The 21,053-nt window shown below is 48.2% G+C and overlaps 1 protein-coding gene across 2 annotated transcripts; it reads left to right on the top strand.

The window, feature by feature from the left end:
• Positions 1 to 241: 241 nt before the first annotated feature.
• On the top strand, positions 242 to 20,785 carry FOXJ2 (forkhead box J2). Of its 2 annotated transcripts, XM_020898743.2 has the most exons (12): positions 242 to 331; positions 802 to 948; positions 7,167 to 7,513; positions 9,647 to 9,721; positions 10,673 to 10,741; positions 10,913 to 11,053; positions 11,540 to 11,735; positions 12,816 to 13,184; positions 13,735 to 13,836; positions 15,621 to 15,830; positions 16,680 to 16,781; positions 17,786 to 20,785. In XM_020898743.2, exons 2-12 carry the CDS (start codon positions 909 to 911, stop codon positions 17,872 to 17,874), a joined length of 1,740 nt encoding a protein of 579 aa, XP_020754402.2. In that variant the 5' UTR covers positions 242 to 331; positions 802 to 908; the 3' UTR covers positions 17,875 to 20,785. The 2 variants fall into 2 exon arrangements, with proteins under 2 accessions (XP_020754402.2, XP_020754403.2); XM_020898744.2 differs by lacking the exon at positions 802 to 948 and having other exon boundaries at positions 249 to 331.
• The last annotated feature ends 268 nt before the right edge of the window (positions 20,786 to 21,053 follow it).

The following is a 21,053-nucleotide window of genomic DNA, read 5'->3' as shown; positions in this document are numbered from 1 at the left end:
TCAGTTTGGGGGAGAGGGGGACTCCCCCAAGGGGGAGGAGACAACTCCGGGTTGGACGAGGCTCCTCCCCTCCTCCCCAGGGTCGCCGGCCGAGTTGGGGGGGTGTGCCACCTTCCCCAGGTGGGACCTCCTTCTCCTCCCCCTCGCCCTCCCTCCACTCCTCATCCTCGGGGGGCCCAGTTCCCCTCCCCAGCTCGGGAGGCTCAGCCGAGAACGGGAAGAGCCACTGAGGATGAGGCTTTGCATCTGCCTTTGAAGAGAGGGGTCCCTCCAACCCCAGACTCCAGTACCAGGTGGTCCCCGCCCTCTGCTGCGGCTGACGTGGAGACAGGTTAGTGCTTTCTTTCATCTTCTGTCTTCTTTAGGCACTAGTGGGTGTAGGGGGCCTGAGATGGTGCCTCTTGGGTTTCATTACTGGGATGGTAGAGCAACAACTCAGAGACTCTTCTGGGAAACGTGTTCTGAAGCTATTGGATTCAAACCCTCATCTTGCTGCAGAGGCTATGAGAAATGGGTTTCTTAGTGTTGGGGGGACTGATGGGGTGGGGTTCATTGGAGGTCCCTAGGGAAATGTTTGTTTTCATGCCGAGGGCAAGGGACATCAGAAAACCTCTGCATCTCCAGCACTCCATCCACACAGTGTCATAATGAGACACACCCCAACCAGACTGTCACACCACCCTCCATCCTTGGGCCTTGTCACACCGAGAATGGGCTCTCACTGAAGTCATGGTGGCATCTTGTGGCCTGGCCTTGTGTGGGGCTTCCATTGGTATTACATTTTCTTATCTGTAACCCTAGGTCATTTAACATCCACCAGAGCTGTTTTCTCCAGCCCACTGTGATTACTGCTCTCTTTATAAGAAAAGTGGTCTGTCTCCACCCACTTTGCTTCCCAGCCTCCCCTCATGACATCTCCATTCCTGGATGGAAGCATAACATTCACAGGTAAAATGGAGATCCCATGTCCCAAGGCAAGAAGAAGGTCTGCAGGGAATGCCAACTCTTGGGTTGAAGTTTGTCCCTAATGCCGGCCGGGTCCCACTGTCACCGCTCCTGTCCTTTGCTGACAATTTCCCAGGAAAAGGCAGACCCTGGAGAAGAGGAGGGGAGGGGTGATGCTCAGCTTACTTCCAGTCTTCCCTGGAAATAAGCTGACCACCAGGGAGATTTGACCCCCAAGGAATTTCTTTTCAGAAAATCACCTGATAGCTTCATTCTATCTCTTCCTGTTTTGTGTGCAAGTTCTGGGTCTCTGGAACCTTGAATGTATGTTATCTTTCATAGGAAAATAGCAGGAACTGTCAAAGTCCAGGATCTTGAGAAAAGGCAAGAAAAAGGTGCCAGGACATCCTTTTGGTGGAGCCTGGGCTGTGGGTTTAGTAGCGCTCTGCCTGTCAACCTGGGATCCCCAGCTAGGTGCCTGTGTTCCTGTCTTGCCACTAGGAAATACTTTGTCTCCTGTAAGGAGTGTTAGACCCCACAGTGAATCCAAGTGAGAGGTTTCATCTTTTTTTTTTTCTCTCTCTTATTTTTATTTATTTATTTGACTGCTCTGGAGCTTAGTTGTAGCATGTGTGATCCAGTTTCCAAACCAGGGATTCAACCCAGGCCCCCTGAGTAGGGAGTGCAAAGTCTTAGCCATGGAAGTCCCGGGATGCTTCATCTTATTTGGGTTTTTATGTTTCCTCCTTTGTTTGGCCATTGGGTGAACTGCCTGGATCTCTAAGTACATCCGCTCTGTCCTGGAAGCTACCTGTTGGTCGTGGTCCATGAGATAGGGCTGTAATCTAGGTTTGTAGAGCTGCGGCGTAAAACAACTTGCGTCTGTTTCTTACTTCACGCGGAAGTGGCTCTGTCCCCATCATGCATCCCATGAGGGGTGCAAGGCCAAGTCTATGTGTGCTTTTCAGACTAGGCTCCAATTACCTAGAATTGTGTGTTTCTGGTAGGTTGCTAAAAACAGGTGCGCCGGTGCAGGAAAGTGGGGAGAATGCTGGTAAGGATGCCCAGCTGGGAGGACAGGGTTGGCCTGCCCTGGCCAGCGGGAGCCCTCATGAGTGGCTGCAGCCCAGTCTCGGGCTGGTACCACTTCTGCTAGGATTGATAGAGAGCTTCAGCTCTGATGTCTCTGGTCTAATAAGCATGAGGATCCTCGGCTGTTTACTCTAGAACTCCTTCCCCCATTTTTGTTTGAAAAGAGCTGGCTCTGGAGAACAGCAGCCTGTTTCCCACAAAGCACTTTAGCAGATGCCAGAAGGCTACTTGTTGAATGGCCCAGAGCCAACGGGACCAGGGCATGTCCAGGTGACCCACCGCCACATAGTCTAAGTGGCTGTGCTGGGACTCAGTCTCCCTCATTCTCCTTGCCTCCGTGGGATCAGTTAGGGGCAGACAGCTATTGGGTTGGATTAATTATGACTTAGAGGGTGATATTTTCCAGATCACATCTTATGACTTGACCTAGTCCCCCCTGGAAAATAAGAGATGATATTATCCCATTTCTTCATCCTTGGGAGTTTACTAGTCCTGGCATTGGCCAGTCCTTGGGGGGGAGGGGGGTGACACTCTCTCCAAAGGAAAGTTTGAGATTCTGACATCCTGAAAACTACTGTGAACTCACTGCAGGTTTTCTGCTTCTTCCAGGCCTACCTGTATGGTCTGTCCATTTTCCTAATTTTCAATGTCTATTATTCTCTCTTTTTCTCATTCAAAAATAGTCATTGCTACACTTACATAACACTCACTAAGTGCTTTAAAAATTTTAACTCAAGGTAATCCTCCCAACAACCCTATGTATAGACAAGTTATCATCTCCATTTTCCAGTGAAGAAACTGCAACACAGAGAGGTTAAGTAACTTGCCCGAGGTTGCACAGCCAGTAGGTAGGCTGTGGTGCCAGGACTGAAACCCAGACAGCCGGGCTGGTAATCAGCAAGATGGCAAACTTAGCCACTGCTCTGTTAGTTTCTGCATTAGGTACAGAGCAAAAAGTTATCATTCCTTAATGCCTGACCTTGGCACTGTTTTCTGTACAGTTACTGGCCTTTCAGAGAAAATGGGAAGAACACTGTGCCTGTTATCTGGGGTCTTACACGTCTCACCTGGGATCAGTCTTCCCCTCCACCAGAATGTCTTTCTGTTTTTCTCTTTCTCCCAGTAGTGTAGTCTTCATTAGACGTTCCATGGATGTGATGGAGCCTGCCCTTTGGCTGCCTTTCCCAGTTTCTATGGGTATTTCCTTTCAGTCTTCCAGCTTGCAAAGAAGAATGTAGCCTGACTCAGGTTCTGCCCCAGCCCCATGGCACAAGGCCCACCTGCAGAGAGAGGTCTGGGTAACTGGGTTGGTTGGACTGAGAAATGGAAGTACCTTTTGTGTACCTTTCTAATAATAGCCCTGAACACTAGCCTGGTGCCATTATTTTGGGGGAATGTGGAATGTGTGGCAGCCACCAGCTCTTTAAGCTTCATTCACATCTCTCCAGGAATGAAGCTTTGACAGTGTTTATGACGGCGTCCCTTTTATTGAAGAGGGAAACTGAGGCAGGAAGACTTCAGGGAGCAAGGGGTGGTTAGGGAGACTCAGCGCGTAGGTGTCAAGGTTCATAATAGAACCATTCTCTGAGGTTCTACACGCTGGGCTGCCCTTCAAGAATGGGGAAGTGATGGGGGTAAGGAAGTGGGATGGGTTTAGGGAGAATGGTGCTGAGAAATCAGGAGGATCTTTTGCTGTAAGTGGCTTGTAGCTGGTAAGATTGGAAGATATTTTGAGTGCTGGGGCGGTAGCTGGAGGGCTGGCTGGGAGGGTGCTGGAGAAAGGTTAAATTTAACCTCAGTGTCCTAACCTGGTGCTGGGGAAAGGCTAGAGAAGGGCACAGAACCAGCAAAAGGCTGAGGGCACTTCCCTTTACAGAATTCACAGTGATTGGCACCTGCCAAGTGGGTTCTGTAAACCGCTTTGATTGTATCCTCCTGTCCCTCCCTGTCCAGTGTCGGGAGGGTTGCAAATGAAATGTCCCCTGAAGGCTTCTGTGTTCTTTCCTTCTTTTATTATTTTTATTTCTGGCTGGGCAGGGTCTTCAGTGCTTTGCGTGGGCTTTGTCTCCAGTTGCATTGAGTGGAGGCTACTCTTGGCTGCCTCTCACTGCAGTGGCCCCTCCTGTCGCCGAGCACTGGCTGCAGTAGTTGTGGCTCACAGGCTCTAGAATGAGGGCTCAGTAGTTGTGGTTCATGGACCCAGCTGCTCTGTGGCACGTGGAATCTCTTCCCAGATCAGGGATCGAACCTGTGTCCCCAGTGGTGGCAGGCACTCTTATCCGCTGTGCTTCCAGGGAAGCCCCTGCTGTGTTCTTTTTCTCCCCCCTGCCCCCTGCTGTGTTCTTAAGGTGAAACTTCCCAGGATCTTTAGCAGGAGATAATAGGGTAAAATGGCCTTAGAAACCCAGGAGAACCCTGGTCATTGTGAACCTGCTCATTGCCATGTTCCCGTTCAGCTGGGCTAACATAGCTCCGAAACCAGATGGCTGCGGAATGCACCCTTCTTTACCCCAGTAGCTGCTCTACTCTGCCTTAGTAAATTGCCAGGAGCTCTGAGGCTTCCTGGAATGATTCAGTGTCCCTGTTAGTCTCCAAGTTTCCACGGTTTTAGGGCAAAATGGTGGTGGTGGGATGGGAAAGGAGGATGGTGGGGAGAGGAGCTCAGGATAAAGGGGAATTCCCTTCGCGATGCTATTTATAAACAGCCTGGGTTGCTGTTGGGGCTCATGCTGCCCAGGCCCGCGAGGCACTAAGGTGTTTCCTTGAGTACAGAGTGGGCGGAGTTGATGTGTTGCTGGTGAGGAGCTCCAGGACTTGCACATGCATGCAGAGACTGTGTGGGTGGGGAACTGAGAGATTAGGGGATGAGTGAGCATGCTGACCCTTGGGAGAAAGTCTCCAGGCCAAACGAGTTATGAACCAGGGGAGTGAGCCGATAGCCCGAAAGATGTGTTGGAGGCAGGAGACTGGGCCCATACGTGCGACTGAGCTTCTAGCTACAGTGTGTGGATTTGCGTATAGTTGTATGTGACGCTGGTACACATTATGTGAGTGTGGATTTAGGGGTTACACACCCAATATGTTTTCTGTCCAGGATTCTGAGACTTGTTAGCCTTGGCTCCTCAAGAGTGATTACCCCTTCAGCAGGGGTCCGAGGAAGAAACCGCAGCTGGAACCGGGCCAACAGTGCAGGCATAAGGTGGTTCGGCAGCAATCGTGGGGGTGGGGCGGTGGGGAGGGGCAGGACGCTTCCCAGGAGGGCTTCCCTGGTGGCTCAGTGGTAAAGAATCTGCCTGCCGGTGCAGGAGAGGCGGTTTGATCCCTGCGTCAGGAGGTTCCCTGGTGGAGGAAATGGCAACCCACTCCAGTATTCTTACCAGGAGAATCCCATGGACAGAGGACCCTGGTGGGCTATACCGTCCATGGGGTCGCAAAGAGACACGACTTAGCGATTGAGCATGCAGGCACGACTGATGTATGTTTGTGTGCTTGGGCGGGGTTGGGGGGGTGCCTAAGGGGATGGGGTGGGGGAGTAGGGGAAGGGGGATGGGGTAGAGTGGGGGTGGTGGTGGAGTGGGGTGGGGTGGTGCTGGCTTCCACCCTAGGGAAGTGCAAATGGCTACCGAGGGGATCCTGCCACTCTTTCCAGCCCCTGCAATGCAAATCTCACCCACTGTCCTTCACCTTCCCCCACCCAGACGTCACTCCGGTTGCACCCCTCCGCCTGAGAGAGCGCCCAGGCCGCGTGGGTGGCGGCAGGGCGTGCAGACAGCCGGCGTGGGCGGGTTGGCAGCGCCAGGAGTTTGCATGGAGGTGCCGCGAGTGTGCGTGCCTGGCCGGGAAGGCAAGAGAGAGGAGGAGGCGGCGGCAGAAGGGGAGCCAACCCTGAGCCCCAGAGTGGCTATTTTTAGCCGCCTATCTGATTGTTACCGGTGTGCGCACAGCTGGGTGTCTCCCTGGTGCAGCCGGACGGGCCGAAGGGTGGGAGGGCCTCACCAGTGACTTCTTCCTGGTGTCGCCGTCTGTGGGCGGGGACTCGTGAGGGGGCGGTGCTTTAAAGGTGCGAGGGTAGCACCGCTCCCGCCCGCGCCCTCTGTGTTGTGAGTCGGTGTCCCGTGGGTAACGTATGCCGTGTATCTCCTTATGATCTCTGGTCGTGGGCCGCTGTCTGATGCTGGCATCCCTGTTTGGCTGGTTGTCACACTTACTTAGCTAATACCCCTCATGTGCACATGGATGTGGGATCCAAGGGCGAGCACTGGGGATGGAACTAATGCGAAATACCTTTGAAAGTGTTGATGTGTGCTTCATTAGGGTATACTTGTGTTAACTCTGTTTTTCTTTACACGTTCGCTCGTGCTGTCTCTCTGTGGACGTTGAATGTAAATATAACAGGTGACACATAATTGGAGAATAAACTTTGGCGGGTTTTACCTGCTGTCTAAGTGGTTTTTTAAGAAATCATTTCGACACAGGTGTTTTTGTTTTTTGTTTTTTTTTTAGGTTTATTTATTTTCTTTTTTGACTGTGCTGGGTCTTCTCTGCTGCACTCAGGCTTTCTGTAGTTTCGGTGCACGAGCTGCCGAGCACTGGCTCTCGCTTCAGTAATTGCAGCATGTGTGTGCAGTTGTTGTGACTGCAGGGTTCCAGAGTGCAGGCTTAATAGTTGTGGTGCATGGGCTTAGATGCTGTGCAGCCTGTGGGATCTTCCCAAATCAGGGATTGAACCGGTCTCCCTTGCATTGCAAAGTGGGTTCTTAACCACTGGACCACCAGCAAAGCCCTCCACGAAGCTTTAAAATATTATGTTGTAGGGCTTTAAGTAAGGAGAATTGAGGAACAGCTTGACTTGCTGGGTGGTTTGATCTCCCTTTTCATCCTGCATGAAGCAAGAGGCCTCTTGGCCATGTCCCATGAGAAGATGCAGGAGACGTGCCAGTCTGTCATCTGGCAGGTGATTGGTGACGTATGCATTTGAAGGTTCTGGGAACCTGGTTATCTTGTGAGTGGAGTCTTCTATAGGAATTAGAGAAGAAACTCTCCTTCCCTGAAAGCCCTAAGATTTGGTATTACTTGCCACAAGTGACCACAGGTAACACTTGTCTATTCTATTTTTCTCGTCTCTGCAGAATCCAAAAATACCATGGCTTCTGACCTAGAGAGCAGCCTCACCTCCATAGACTGGCTTCCCCAGCTGACCCTCCGGGCCACCATCGAGAAGCTGGGAAGTGCCTCCCAGGCTGGGCCTCCTGGTGGGAGCCGCAAATGTCCACCAGGCTCCCCCACAGATCCAAATGCCACCCTGAGCAAAGACGAGGCTGCCGTTCACCAGGATGGCAAACCCCGGTACAGCTACGCCACCCTCATCACCTATGCCATCAACTCCTCTCCAGCTAAGAAGATGACCCTCAGTGAGATTTACCGCTGGATCTGTGACAACTTCCCCTATTACAAGAATGCAGGCATTGGTTGGAAGGTGGGACAGTTCTATGCCCTGAGATGGTTCTTAGCTTCAACAACACTTTCCTCTACTTTTGTGTCTTCCTGTAACCTGGTCCACTTCACTCTGAGCTGTCTCAGAGATGCGTGAACTTAAAAATCTCAAATCTCCCATCCCTTACTTTTTTATTTTTCAGAGTTGAACAACTTTCATAGGGTGTATCTGGGAAATTCCAGTGATACCAAACCTCTGAGTGTAGTTACGGTATGGCAGGATGCTGATGCTCACCATACCCTCTTTAAAAAAAAAATTGTTTGTTTATTTGGCTGTGCCAGGTCTTAGTTGTGCCATGTGAACCCTTAGTCATGGTATGCAACATCTAGTTCCCTGACCAGAGATTGAACCCAGGCCCCCTGCATTGGAAGCACAGAGTCTTAGCCACTGGGCCACCAAGGAAGTCGCTCATCCTACCCTCTTGTCCCTTGGTTTATTTCACAGATATTTATTGGCATTCTGCTCTGTTGAAGTCACATGCAAGGCATGGAATCGCTCCATCCTACCTGGAGATCGAACCTCATCTGGTTTGCAGAGCTCTATTGCACACAGTCATTATCTTTTTAAAAACTATGTACCAAGAAAAAATAATGTAATTAGGTCCTTCCCCAGCAGCTCATCCACCAAGCAAGGAAGGAGAGGATAAGTGGTTTGGCTGGAGATGAAGGAAAAAGGGGCCTCCTCTTCCACGCATGGAAGGAAGGCTGATGTTCTCAGTCCTTGGGAGCAATCACTCACTTGCCAGTTGTTGAGTAGAAATGGGGATTTAATGTAGCTGTGTCATTCTGTAAATCATCAGCTTACATACAAGCCAGATGATGAGCTGGGAGACTGTTGAAAGCATTCAGTTTTTCCTTTATAAATATGTTCCTACTAGCTGCCACAGCCCCCACCAACTTCACCTAAGGCATGTATGCAACAATATTTCTTTCCTCCAAATGTGACCATTCCATGGGCTCTTGAGAAGACAAAAAGGTGAATTGTACCTGGTTTCACTTATAATTTATATTTTGTTATCATTTAAATCATCAGTTTTTTTTTTTTTTTTTTTCATGGCTGTGCCACTGTGGCTTGTGTGATCTCAGTTCCTCGACCAAGGATTGAACCTGTGCCCTTGGCAGCGAAAGCTTGGAGTCCTAACTACTGGACCTCTGGGGAATTCCCACATCATTAGTTTTAAAATGTTCTTTCACTATTGATAGAATGAATTAAGGAGCTGAGCAGATGTGATTCTTCTTTAATTGAAGTATAGTTGCTATACCATATTATTAAGTTACAGGTGTACAGTATAGTGTTTCACAGTTTTAAAGGTTATACTTTCATTTATAGTTAATATAAAATCTGTATTTATTCTCCATATTGTATCAATACAATATATCCTTGCAGCCAATTTTATATATAATAGTTTGTACCTCTTAACTCCCTACATGGGTATTGCCTCTACTTCCTTCCTCCCCTCACTGGTAACCTGGTTTGTTACCAGGTTTGTTCTCTATATTTGTGAGTCTGCTTCTTTTTTGTTGTATTTACTAGTTTGTTCTATTTTTTAGATAGCATGGGTAGATGATATCATGTAATGTTTGTCTTTCTCTGTCTGACTTATTTCACTAAGCATAACGCCCTCCAAATCGGTCCATATTGCTGCAAATGGCAAAATTTCACTCTTTTTTAATGGCCGAGCAGTATTCCATTGTGTGTATATATGTATATATGTATATGCCGTATATCTGTATGCTACATCTTCTTTATTCATTCAACTATGGATGGGCACTTAGTTTTGTGCAAATGTGATTTTGAGGCATTTATATATCTGTCGTTAGTTGGGTTGATTTGGGTGGAAAGATTGAAAAAATTATATAATCAGCTCTCTAGAAGCACCAAGTAGTTTAATTTACCTCAGTTATCTCTCATCAATTTAATTGCTTTTTCTTATCTCATTGCTCTGGCTATCTGATAGGTGATTTCCTCCATCAGTATGGTTATGAGGTGCTTAGTTTACCCTGACACTTGCACTTTAGCATGTGTTATGCCCCTTTTTGTGTCCTTTTGCGAACTATTGGAAAATTTCCTGCTTTGCATGATACTCAAATCTAACTTGCTTCTCTGCTTCCTCAGAATTCAATTCGCCACAACCTTTCTCTCAACAAGTGTTTCCGGAAGGTGCCCAGACCACGGGATGACCCTGGAAAGGTGAGATTCAGCTGTAATTCAAGAGGGGAGGACCAGGAAGGAAAGGAGAATAGTTGACAACTCAGAGTCCTGTGGCTGTTTTAATTACCCAGAAGAGGAAATTGTATTAATTAGAGAAATAGCTTTATTTTTCTCTCAGAGGAAGAGCTTGGTTTTCAAACTTATGGGTCCTTACAAGAATGAATGACCAAGGAAAGCTGTGAAATTTTTTCTTGATGGAAATATTCATGAAAAAATTGACTTCGATGCCCTCTTTTGGTGTATCAGGCTCTTTCTAGATGTAAAATAAGCTTTGGAGGCAATTTTCTATAGAAAAATCTCATGGTTTTTATCTTCGAAGGGGAGAAGTGATAGATCATCCTCTTTGTTGGACAGCCATGGATGCTAACGTCTCAGAGAGTTTTGCCTTAAATCACATGGAAGGGGTAGGTTGGTTTGGGCATTTGCAGCTCTTTGAGGTGGATGCTGTGTTCTGCATCTTCAGTATGATCGAGACCTATGTTTGGACCACAGCGGGTACCTCTGACATACTCTGTGAGCTGTTAGGACTGGTTTAGTACTCAAAAATAGCTGTTACTCTCAGGATTCTATGTGAATTGCCAGTCATTTTTCTTAATATAGCTATTATTTTATATGAAAGAAGTGACAGTCGCTCAGTCGTGTCTGACTCTTTGTGACCCCATGGACTCTTTGCAAGCCCACCAAGTTTCTCTGTCTATGGAGTTCTTCAGGCAAGAATACTGGAATGGGTGTTCATTCCCTTCTCCAGGGGATCTTGCCGACTCAGGGATCAAACCTATGCCTCCTGCATTGCAGGTGGATTCATTACCATCTGAGCCACCAGGGAAGCCCTATTTTATATGAAAATCCTCTCAAATGTCTGCTTTTCCAGTGGCTGGTATTTCCACATATAATGATTTTTTTTTCCTCTCGGGCGGTGGGTTCTTCTAGGGCTCTTATTGGACAATTGATACCTGCCCTGACATCTCCCGGAAGAGACGACACCCTCCAGATGATGATGTAAGTCTCCACCTCAATGAGATGCCATTTCTGAGCCCACTGCTCCTTCCGCATCTCCCAGTCATTTCCTAAACGTGGGGTAAAGGTCAGACACCAGCAAGGATGGAACCATGGGTCTTGTGGGGAGGTTTAGCATCTGCTTATAGACTGCTCTTTTTTCACAACCCTCAGCTGTCCCAGGATTCGCCAGAACAGGAGGCCAGCAAGAGTCCACGGGGAGGGGTTCCAGGGAGTGGAGAAGCCTCACTGCCTCCTGAGGGGAATCCTCAGATGCCACTCCAGAGCCCCACATCGATTGCCAGCTACAGCCAGGTGGGAGGTGGAGGTGGCAGGAGGCATAAGGGATGGATGGACGGGTGGATGGGTGGGTGATCGAATAGATTGATATGTCTGTCAGTTCAAAATTATGTATTGAGTGTCTGTGCTGTAGCAGGCAGAGAAATTGGGAAAGAAGGAGAAAGCAAAAGAAGGAAACAGGGAAGCTGAGAGAGGGAGAGCGCAAAAGGCAGAGAGAGACAACAAAATTTTAAGAAAGATCAGAAAAATGAAAATGGTGAGAGGACAAGAAAGGGAGCCAGAAAAGGTTCTGAGAAAGTGAAGATGAGCATGGATGCAACACAGGGAAAAGGCAAGAGACTACATCAAGGTAGGAATGAGAAAAGGAGAAAGATGATGCTCATTCATTGAAAGGATGGGAGAGGATGAAGAGGACAGGCAGGAGAGCTTGGCCTCCACTAAAGTGTTGTATGGGTCCCTCATATAGGACATGGACCAAGTCTTTCTTGCCTCTTACTGCAGGGCACCGGGTCTGTGGACGGCGGAGCAGTGGCAACGGCGGGTCCAGGTCGAGAGAGCACCGAGGGGCCCCCTCCCCTCTACAATACCAACCATGACTTCAAATTCTCCTACTCAGAGATCAATTTTCAGGATCTAAGCTGGTCCTTCCGCAACCTCTACAAGTCCATGCTGGAGAAGTCCTCCTCGTCTCAGCACGGTGAGTCTGGGCTGGGGAGAGGAGCTGGGATGTCCTTGTATTTTTTTTTTTTTTTAATATTTATTTGGCTGTACCAGGTCTTAGTTGCAGCATTCGAGCTCTTGTTGTGGCATGTGGGATCTAGTTCCCTGACCAGGCATTGAACCCAGGTCCCCTGCACTGAGAGCGGGGAGTCTTAGCCCATGGACCACCAGGGAAGTCCGTGTCCTTGTATTTTTAAACAGATGGTGACATTCTCTTCTCTCCCTCTTTCCGCTGTGTAACACGAGGAGAGGGTGATCACTGGTCAGGGAAGAAAGTGTGTCATGAGCCAAAACTGTCTGGAGTCAGTTCTCTTCTGATTTAGTGCTGAAGGACAGCTGTCTCAAGGAGCAGTGGGCTGGCTCCTTAACTGCAGTTAAGTGAGCTGGAGGACTCCCCCTTTAGAACTAAGGGCTGTTATTTAATGGCTGTTAGCAAGTCATTCTGAGGATGGCCACTAGGGGACAGCAGTTTCCTTTTCTTAATCTCTGTGTTTGTGAGAAGAACCTAAGTTTTAAAAAATTTTTAGCATATTTATGTTAATTTGGGGGCTTTCTAGATGACTCAGTGGTAAAGAATCTGCCTTCAAGCAGGAGATTTGGGTTCGATCCCTGGGTTGGGAAGATCCCCTGGAGAAGGAAATGGCAACCCATTCTAGTATCCTTGCCTGGAGAAATCCCCATGGACAGAGAAGCCTGGCCGGCTGCAGTCCAAGGGGTTGCAAAGTGTCAGACACGACTGACCGACACATGTTTGGAACTCTATCTGATGTCTGAGGTCTTTGGAAACTATGATTCCTACATCAATACCCTTGAAAAATAGCATAGAAAGGTGCATGCAGACATTTGGCTAAAATTCCAGCAGTTGTCCTGCTGTCAAGACGCTCTGTCTGTCCGTCGGTTATACCTGCCTGGGGGCTGGAGGGGACCAGAGCTGGAGGGGCCCCTGCTGTCCAGACTGTCCTTACCCTTCGAAGGCTGCCTTTTCTGGGTCTGAGGTCTCGGGTCTCAACCCCGTGGAAATCCTGACCCACTTTGCCTCCCCTACCCCCGCCCGCAGGCTTCTCGTCTCTCCTTGGGGACCTGCCGCCCTCCAACAACTACTACGTGTACCAGCAGCAGCAGCAGCCGCCGCCGCCGCCGCCGCCGCCGCCGCAGTCACAGCCGCAGGCACCCGCCCAGGGCACCTCTGCCGTCGGGGGTGCGCCGCCACTGCACACCCCCAGCCCCGACGGCTGTACCCCACCCGGGGGGAAGCCAGCGGGGTCCGAGGGCTACGGGCCGCCCCCGGTGATGGCCATGCATCCGCCCCCACTGCAGCACGGAGGCTACCACGCCCATCAGCACCACCCCCATTCCCACCCCGCCCAGCAGCCGCCGCCACAGCAACAGGCACAAGGCCAGGCGCCCATCAACAGCACTGGCTTTGGTGAGTAAGCGAGGTGCGCGGAGCCCCCGAAGGACTGCCAGCCGACCTCCCTGTTCTGACTCTGGAAGGAGATGGGATTGGCTAGGAAATTAACCGCCGGTCTTTTATTTGTTTCCGGGCCTACTGGTATTTGGGATCCTCCTTCTTCCAGGAGAGATCGAACCTGCCCCGCCCTGCATTGGAAGGGCAGTCGTAACCACTGGACCACCAGGAAAGTCCCAATAGTGGCTCTTTTAGCCTTACTCTCCCAGCAGAGCTCCTGTGGGCAACAGAAGTTGCAAATTGGAGCTCTATATTAAGAGAATTTTTAGACAAATTTGGATTGTTTTACTAATTCTCTTGTCTGTGAGCTGGGCTGTTTGTAATTAAAGCATCAATAGCTCAGTTTGTCTTAAATCTCCAGTGAGGGAGAGTCCAAAGTTATCTTGGTATTGCAACCGATAACCTGTGTAGATGCAAGAATCTTACATTCATAACTCAGCCTGTTGTCAGTTGATGACTGTCTCACCCCTCACTCTGTCGTCTTCCCCCATCCCCATCCTCTTCACAGCCTTTCCTCCAGACTGGTGCTCCAACATCGATTCCTTAAAGGAAAGCTTTAAGATGGTGAACCGGCTCAACTGGTCCAGCATTGAGCAGTCACAGTTCTCAGGTTGGTGACTTGAGTGATGGTGCCTAAAATAAGAAAAAACAAAACAGAAGAACCAGTGGTGCCTGGGGGAGGGGGGGGTTGAGGGATGTAGTGTAAGTGGAAAAACCCAATGGAAACTGGAACCAGAGGGGATGGTTAAGTGAAGCTTGTATGCTCGGTCATGTTTGACTCTTTGTGACCCCTTGGACTATAGCCCGCCAGGCTCCTCTATCTATGTAATTTTCCAAGCAAGAATACTGGAGTGGGTTACCATTTCCTTCTCCAAGTAAAGCTTGAGGATGGAGGATTTCATGTTACACAAGGTGGATAATATTGATACCTTCTTCAAGTTAATCTTTCATTCAGTCACTCAGTGGTGTCTGACTCTTTGCGACCCCATGGACTCCAGCATGGCAGGCTTACCTGTCTCAAACTTATGTCCATCGAGTCGGTGATGCCTCCAACCATCTCATTCTCCTGCCTTCAATCTTTCCCAGCATCAGGGTCTTTTCCAGTGAGTCAGTTCTTCACATCAGGTGGCCAAAGTATTGGAGCTTCAGCTTCAGCATCAGTCCTTCCAATGAATATTCAGGACTGATTTCCTTTAGGACTGACTGGAAGTTTGATCTCCTTGCAGTCCAAGGGACTCTCAAGAGTCTTCTCCAACACCACCATTCTAAACCATCAATTCTTCAGTACTCAACTTTCTTTATGAACCAATTCTCACATCCATACACAACTACTGGAAAAACCATAGCTTTGACTAGATGGACCTTTATCAGCAAAGTAATGTCTCTGCTTTTTAATATGCTGTCTAGGTTGGTCATAGCTTTTCTTCCAAGGAGCAAGTGTCTTTTAATTTCATGGCTGCAGTCACCATCTGCAGTGATTTTGGAGCCCAAGAAAATAAAGTCTGTCACTGTTTCCATTGTTTCCCCATCTATTTGCCATGAAGTGATGGGACCAGATGCCATGATCTTTGTTTTTTGAATGTTGAGTTTTAAGTCAGCTTTTTATCTTGATTAATTTTTGCCTTTATTCAAAATGACAGTGGTTTATTCTACTCAATTTTATCTCGGGAGAAGGAGGACTCTTTATTCAGAAACCCTGGATCACCGTTTTATAGTTTTGCCACCATTTATTGACTGTATGGGGGCTTCCCAGGTGGCACAGTGGTAAAGAATCCACCTGCCAATGCAGGAGATGCAGGAGACATGGGTTCGATCCCTGGGTCAGGAAGATCCCCTGGAGGAGGAAATGGCAACCCACTCCAGTATTCTTGCCTGGAAAATTTGTGACTGACAATATGACCACGGCTAATTCACTCAATTATTTTGAAACTTTTATTCACTAGTAAGATGATAATCATATGAATCTGGTAAGGAAGAAATAGAATGAGAGTTTGAAAATGTAGATGTCAATTATTGGGGGTTGTTGTTTAGTTGCTAAGTCATGTCTGACTCTTTGCAACCACATGGACTGTAGATCTCACCAGACTCCTCTGTCCATGGGGTTTTCCAGGTAAGAATACTAGAGTGGGTTGCCATCTCCTTGGTAGCACAGATAATCAGAGGTGTTGACTGATAGTATGACTGGAGCAGTGACTTAGGTATAGAACCACTAGGGGTGTTGGGGCTTCGGCAAGGTTAGCATTTCTTTTTTTTTTTTAATGGACTAGGCAGTTTATTTTTTTATAATGCCTGTCAAGCAATAGATAAATTCAGAAAGCAAAAATTAAAATTTGAAATCTCACAACTTATCACAAAAATAAAAGGAGTTAGCATTTCTTGCTTCTTTACTGGCAGAGCTGATGGAAAGCTTGCGGCAGGCAGAGCAGAAGAACTGGAGCCTGGACCAGCATCACATTGCCAATCTGTGTGACTCCCTCAACCACTTCCTCACCCAGACTGGTCACGTGCCCCCCCAGGGGGGCTCCCACCGGCCACCCGCCCCCACCCGCATCGCAGACTCCTGTGCCCTCACCAGTGGCAAGCAGGAGCCGGCCATGAACCAAGGTACTGCACAAAGCCAGTTGCCAAGGAGGTGGAGACTGGATGATGTGAAGGAAGGGGCATGAGAAGGGCGGAAGAGAACTGGGAAACATCAGCTTACGGGCACTGATCCAAATGCCAAAGAAATAGACTGTATTTCCTTTTAGGTTTTTTTTTTTTTTTTTTCTTTTTGGTTGCTCTGAGTCTTGGTTGCTTCGCACAGACTTTTCTCTAGTTGCAGTGAGTGGGTACTGCTTTCAAGTCAGGGTGGGCAGGCTTCTCATTGTGGTGGCTTCTCCTAATGTGGAGTGCAGGCTCTAGGGCTCACGGGCTTCAGTAGCTGTGGCACACGGGCTTAGTTGCCCCACGGCATGTGGGATCTTCCCGGACCAGGGATTGAACCCGTGTCCCCTGCGTTGACACGTGGATTCTTAGCCATTGGACTTCAAGGGAAGTCTTCCTTTTAGATCTTGATCTGGGAGGTCATGGTTACTTAAGAAAAGGGAAGAGAAAGTCCCGGTTCTAAATTCGTGTCTCAGGAAACCCCTCCCTGGATTGTATCACATAGGGTCATGATCGGCAAACCAGTGAAGTGAGGGACAGTCAGTGATTAAGGTTCTGGGTTTATCACCCTGCTGATAGCTGTGATGTTGTAGGTGCTAGTTTCGGGTGCCTTTGTACCCTAAGTGACTAGGACTGAGAGCTTCTGCAGAAAGCCTTCTGTAGCCTTCCTTGTAGCCTACAGGAGCTACAGAACAGAGTAGGGAAGGGAGAAGAGCTGAAGGCGATGGGGAGTACATCATCCTCTCTATTGGACCCTGCTTCCTTGAGTACAGGGGTCCCACTCACTTAACTCTTGTCTTGCTTTCACAGCAGTGAACTCTTACGTGCACCCTCAAGCCCCCCATCTCTACCCTGGCCCATCACCAATGTACCCACTCCCCACCCAGGACTCAGCAGGATACAGTCGCCCAGGTAAGAGCCAGGAGGCTTGTTTTAAGCACCAGCGAGTTTGGCTTTCCTGTGGCTTCAAGCCTGCATTCTGAGCCCTTTTGCCTGCACCTGCTGGAGCGGGTGAACCTTCCTGGTTCCTGAGACTGAGGGTGGGCCACCTGCTAGGGAGGTGTATGTCATGGGAGACAAGAGAAGATCAATGTGCTTTAAAGTTAACCCATGCCTACGGTGATGAAAGAAAGTAGAAGCATGATTATAAACAAAAGATTGGCAAACAGAACATGTATGCCTCACTTCAGAATCTGGATGGAAGATGCACTCAGATAAATGAACATGTTACATACATGCACCTGCTTTGTGCCCATGTCACCTGACCTCTAGTGTCAGGGGTTTGGGGTTGAACTATCTCTGTTGGTGGGAGTCAGCGTGGATACCCTAAATTGTCATAAAGAGCGCAAAATGAACAGATCCTTCACCTTTAAATGCATTTTAGAAAGACCACTGTTATCATCCCGCCTAACCACAGTGTTTTCAACTTAGGGGGTCTTTGTCCATGTATTCCTTCTTATACACAGATCTCTATATTGCTATTTCAAATAAGTAGTATATTCTGTATGTTTTTTGTTGTTATTATATAGTCTTCAAAAATATAATTTTTTTTTTTTGGCCATTCTACATGGCTTGTGGGATCTTAGTTTCCTGACCGGGGATCGAACCCCGGGCCCTAAGTAGTGAAAACAAGGAGTCCTAACCCCTGGACCACCAGGGCATTCCCCATAAGTATTATTTTTAATGGCTGTTACATTTTACTGCTGTTACATTGCTGTATGGCGTAGTTTACTCTAGTTTCTTTCCTGGGACCTTACTGAAGTGGTGGTGGGCAGAAAAAAATAACTGAACTGGTAAGGACGGTAGTTTCCCTAGACCTTCCCCCTGGTGGTGCTAGCGGTTGACCACCGTCCATCGAGATGGACAGAAAGGCCTCCCATACCCTCTCCTCTTAATCTCCTTTTCTTTCTCCACAGCACACCACATGGTCCCTCGGCCACCGGTCCCACCTCCTGGGGCCAGTGAGGAGATCCCAGATGACTTCGACTGGGACTTGATTACCTAGTGCATTCGAGAGCCTGGCCATCAGCCCAGGGCTGGGTGGTGACATAGGGCAGTGGGGGAAGCCCAGCCCCCACCCACCCTTCCGCCCTTGCCTGTATATAGATATATATCCTTTTTTTTTTTCTTTCTCTGCCAGAGAAGCCACCGCAAGATGCTGCCGAAGATAACCCCCTCTTTCCTGCCTCATTCTTCCTCTTCCTTCTTGTTTTTTTTTCCTAATTCTTTTATTATTATTCTTATTATATTATTATTATTATTATTATTGGTTATATGCTGTCTCCAGTCTCCTGTCCCCACACCATGGTCCATGTCCACCTCTTGCCTAATTTAAAGTCATCTGGCTGGAAGGTGAGGCCATGAGAGCCACAGCGAAAGGTCTCAAACTTTGATTTACCTTTCTCTTTGGGCAATTCAGTGCTAATCCCACCTTTCAGCCCTATGTTGTTTTCTGTGGATATCACTTCAATCCAGGGCTGAAGAGGCCACATCATCAAGTAGAAGGGATTTAAAATGCTGCTTGGCAGCCATGAATTTGCAGGTTTTACTCAATGGTGCTAATTTTGTCCTCTGAGCTCTTCCTTGTCCCTTTATATCTCCAGTCTTACTTCTGCTGGTCCTCATTCCCCATCAAGGGTAAGAGTGATGGTGGTGGAGATAAAATCCTAGTGGAATAAGAGGTCTGGGTTGGGTAGAGTAGAATGCTGCAGAGGGGTGATGGAATACAAAACAGTCAGAAATTGGGTGTCTTCCACTCTTGTCAAATAAACTGCCATTGACTTATTCCTGGCCTGTTCTCTATAGGATATAGAGTCAGTCCTAGCCAGAACTCTGCTTCTCTTCAGGGCGTCCCAGGTGGTGTGAGGTGGTAAAGAACCCGCCCGCCAAGACAGGAGGTGTGAGTTCCATCCCTGGGCTGGGAAGATCCCCTGGAGGAGGGCATGGCAACCCACTCCAGTATTCTTGCCTGGAGAATCACATGGACAGAGGAGCCTGGTGGGCTGCAGTCCATAGGGGGTGCAGAGTTGGACACAACTGAAGCAACTTAGCATGGATGTGCTGCTTCTCTGGTGGAAATGAGGACAACCCTTCAGCATAGGGTCAGCTTTTTGGAGAGGGTTTCTATTGAACCATTCTGTCTTTTTAAACATCATGTTCTCTGGAAATTAACTGTGGCTTTTATTTGCATTTACTAGTTATCCTTTCATGCCCTTATCTCATTTGGCAAATATTATTTCATCCTCCTTCAGTTGTCTGCCCAACTGTTCCACCCATCAAATTTTCTTCTCCCGTTTTCTGGGATTCTCAAGAAAGAAGAGTAACCCATGATTCCGTTTAGTCTCACCATGTCCTCAGGCAAGACTGGAATCTGTTTCCCACGGTGCAAAGCAGAACCAAACCTACAGTACTGGTGACAGGAGGGTGAGAGAGGAAAGGGGAGCTGGTATAGACATGCATAGGGAATATTTCAGTTATTTAACTACGTAGGCAAATGCTTCTCTTGGAATCCAGATCACTGGGGCTGAAGCTTCTGCAATCAGGTTTTTTGAGGGATTAAGGAACTTGGGAGAGGGTAATAAATAACCAAAAACAGAGCTCCATGAGGGCCAAGGAAGGACCTCCCCTCCCCCCGCCACCCCCCCGCCCCTGGAAAAGTTACAGGGAAAACTTACCTCCTTTATCAAGGAGTGGCCATGGTTTATGGCTGCAAAGTACTTAGCATATATTGGATATTAATTGTTGAATTCCAGTTCTGAGAAGGAAGAACAGTTTTATTTCCATTTTTATTTTACCAAATGGTCACTTTCTCAAAGTTGTAGGACAAAATGTGCGGAATGGACAAGGCCACTGTCTCTGTGATTTCTGGTTTTTGTTCCTGTCCTTTTATTTACCCATGCTTTCCGCTCTCCTGCTTTCCCCCTCATCCTCCCCTTCCTTTCTTTGTAAAGGGTTCTCTATTGAGAGTTTGTTGAATAAGTCCAGTGAGGCTGAAGTCAGGGGGGCAAGAAAGGGCAGTTAACTAAACAGCACTTTATTTCTTCGAAGTTCTTAGTAAGACGTGGGGGTGTGAGTGGCTTGAACCCCCTGTTGTGTTGGAGGGCAGTTTGTGGGGTTGAAGTATGGCATAAGATTTCCCATTGGGGAAAGGAGAATTTCTCTTCCAGGATGGTGACATGCCTTAGCCCAGTGTCCCCATCTGAGGCGTGTCTTCCTTATCCTTCCAGTCAGGGTGCCTCCTACACACAGTTCCCATCTGTTCTTCCTAAGATTTCCTCTCTTATAAATCATCACATTTCTCAACCCTTCTTCTACCCAGATCCACACAAGATTTGCCAGGGTAGACTAAATCAGACAGTGGATATGTCTCCTCTGTATAGTTTATCTGTGTCTTCTGAAAATGAGAACTCTGGTGGGCATCCAGTCACTGAAGTTTGGGGCTTGGGCTGGAGATGGGCCGTTAGGCCTTTGGGGCCTTTAGCCCCCCTCTCCACTAAAACCAGCCTCGCTAAACGGCACAGGACAAACCCAACTCTCTTTGGGCCTCAGTTTCCCCTCCCCTCCCTGAAAGGGAAAGAATACTCCTTTTTCTTGTTGATCCAGCATTGCCAGCCTTGAAAGTTTAGTCATTGTTGTTGTCTTGGGTGACATGTGCAAAACTGCAGGAGCTCACTGCCAAAAGAGGAAATAGAGGAGAGCGTGGGGGAGAGGGACAGAAGGATCAATTCTTTGGTATCCATCCACCCGTCCCTGCCTTTCTGTCTTCAACCCCCATGTTTCTGGTGTGGTGAGTCCTTCATACCACCCATAATGCTTTGCATTGGCGCAGGCTGGGAAGGGGGGGTGTACGGGCTCACAAGTTGTTGTTGTTGTTTTTTGCATGCTTTCTTAATAAAAAAACCAAAAAACAAAAAGAATGTTTGTGGTTTTATCTTCCAGGTGCCGGTCTTGAATTTCTTTTTTGCCAGAGTAGGGAAAAGGGAAATGTGAAATCATTTGTTTTCTACTGCCCCTCCCCCTCGCTCCCCCACAGGATCGAACCCTGATGTTTTTGGTAATACTGATAAGAAAGGAAGATTAAAAGCATGGCTCTAGCATTTTTCTTTTAATGCTGTTAATTATTGCAAAATATTGTTGGAAGAGGCAGCCCATCCCGCCTTGAAGTTTGATGTGTGGACTAAACTG

The sequence above is a fragment of the Odocoileus virginianus genome, unplaced genomic scaffold (genome assembly GCF_023699985.2).
Source record: "Odocoileus virginianus isolate 20LAN1187 ecotype Illinois unplaced genomic scaffold, Ovbor_1.2 Unplaced_Contig_11, whole genome shotgun sequence".
In the NCBI taxonomy this organism is placed as follows: Eukaryota; Metazoa; Chordata; class Mammalia; order Artiodactyla; family Cervidae; genus Odocoileus; species Odocoileus virginianus.
Note: the sequence above shows the minus strand (reverse complement) of the source record. Positions and strands in the feature narration are given on the sequence as shown.

Coding starts and splice junctions, on each gene's coding strand:
- FOXJ2 (XM_020898743.2), top strand. CDS start 909: ATGACATCTCCATTCCTGGATGGAAGCATAACATTCACAG. Junction 13,837..15,620: donor TGAGCAGTCACAGTTCTCAG/GTTGGTGACTTG, acceptor CTTTACTGGCAG/AGCTGATGGAAAGCTTGCGG. Junction 15,831..16,679: donor GGAGCCGGCCATGAACCAAG/GTACTGCACAAA, acceptor TTGCTTTCACAG/CAGTGAACTCTTACGTGCAC.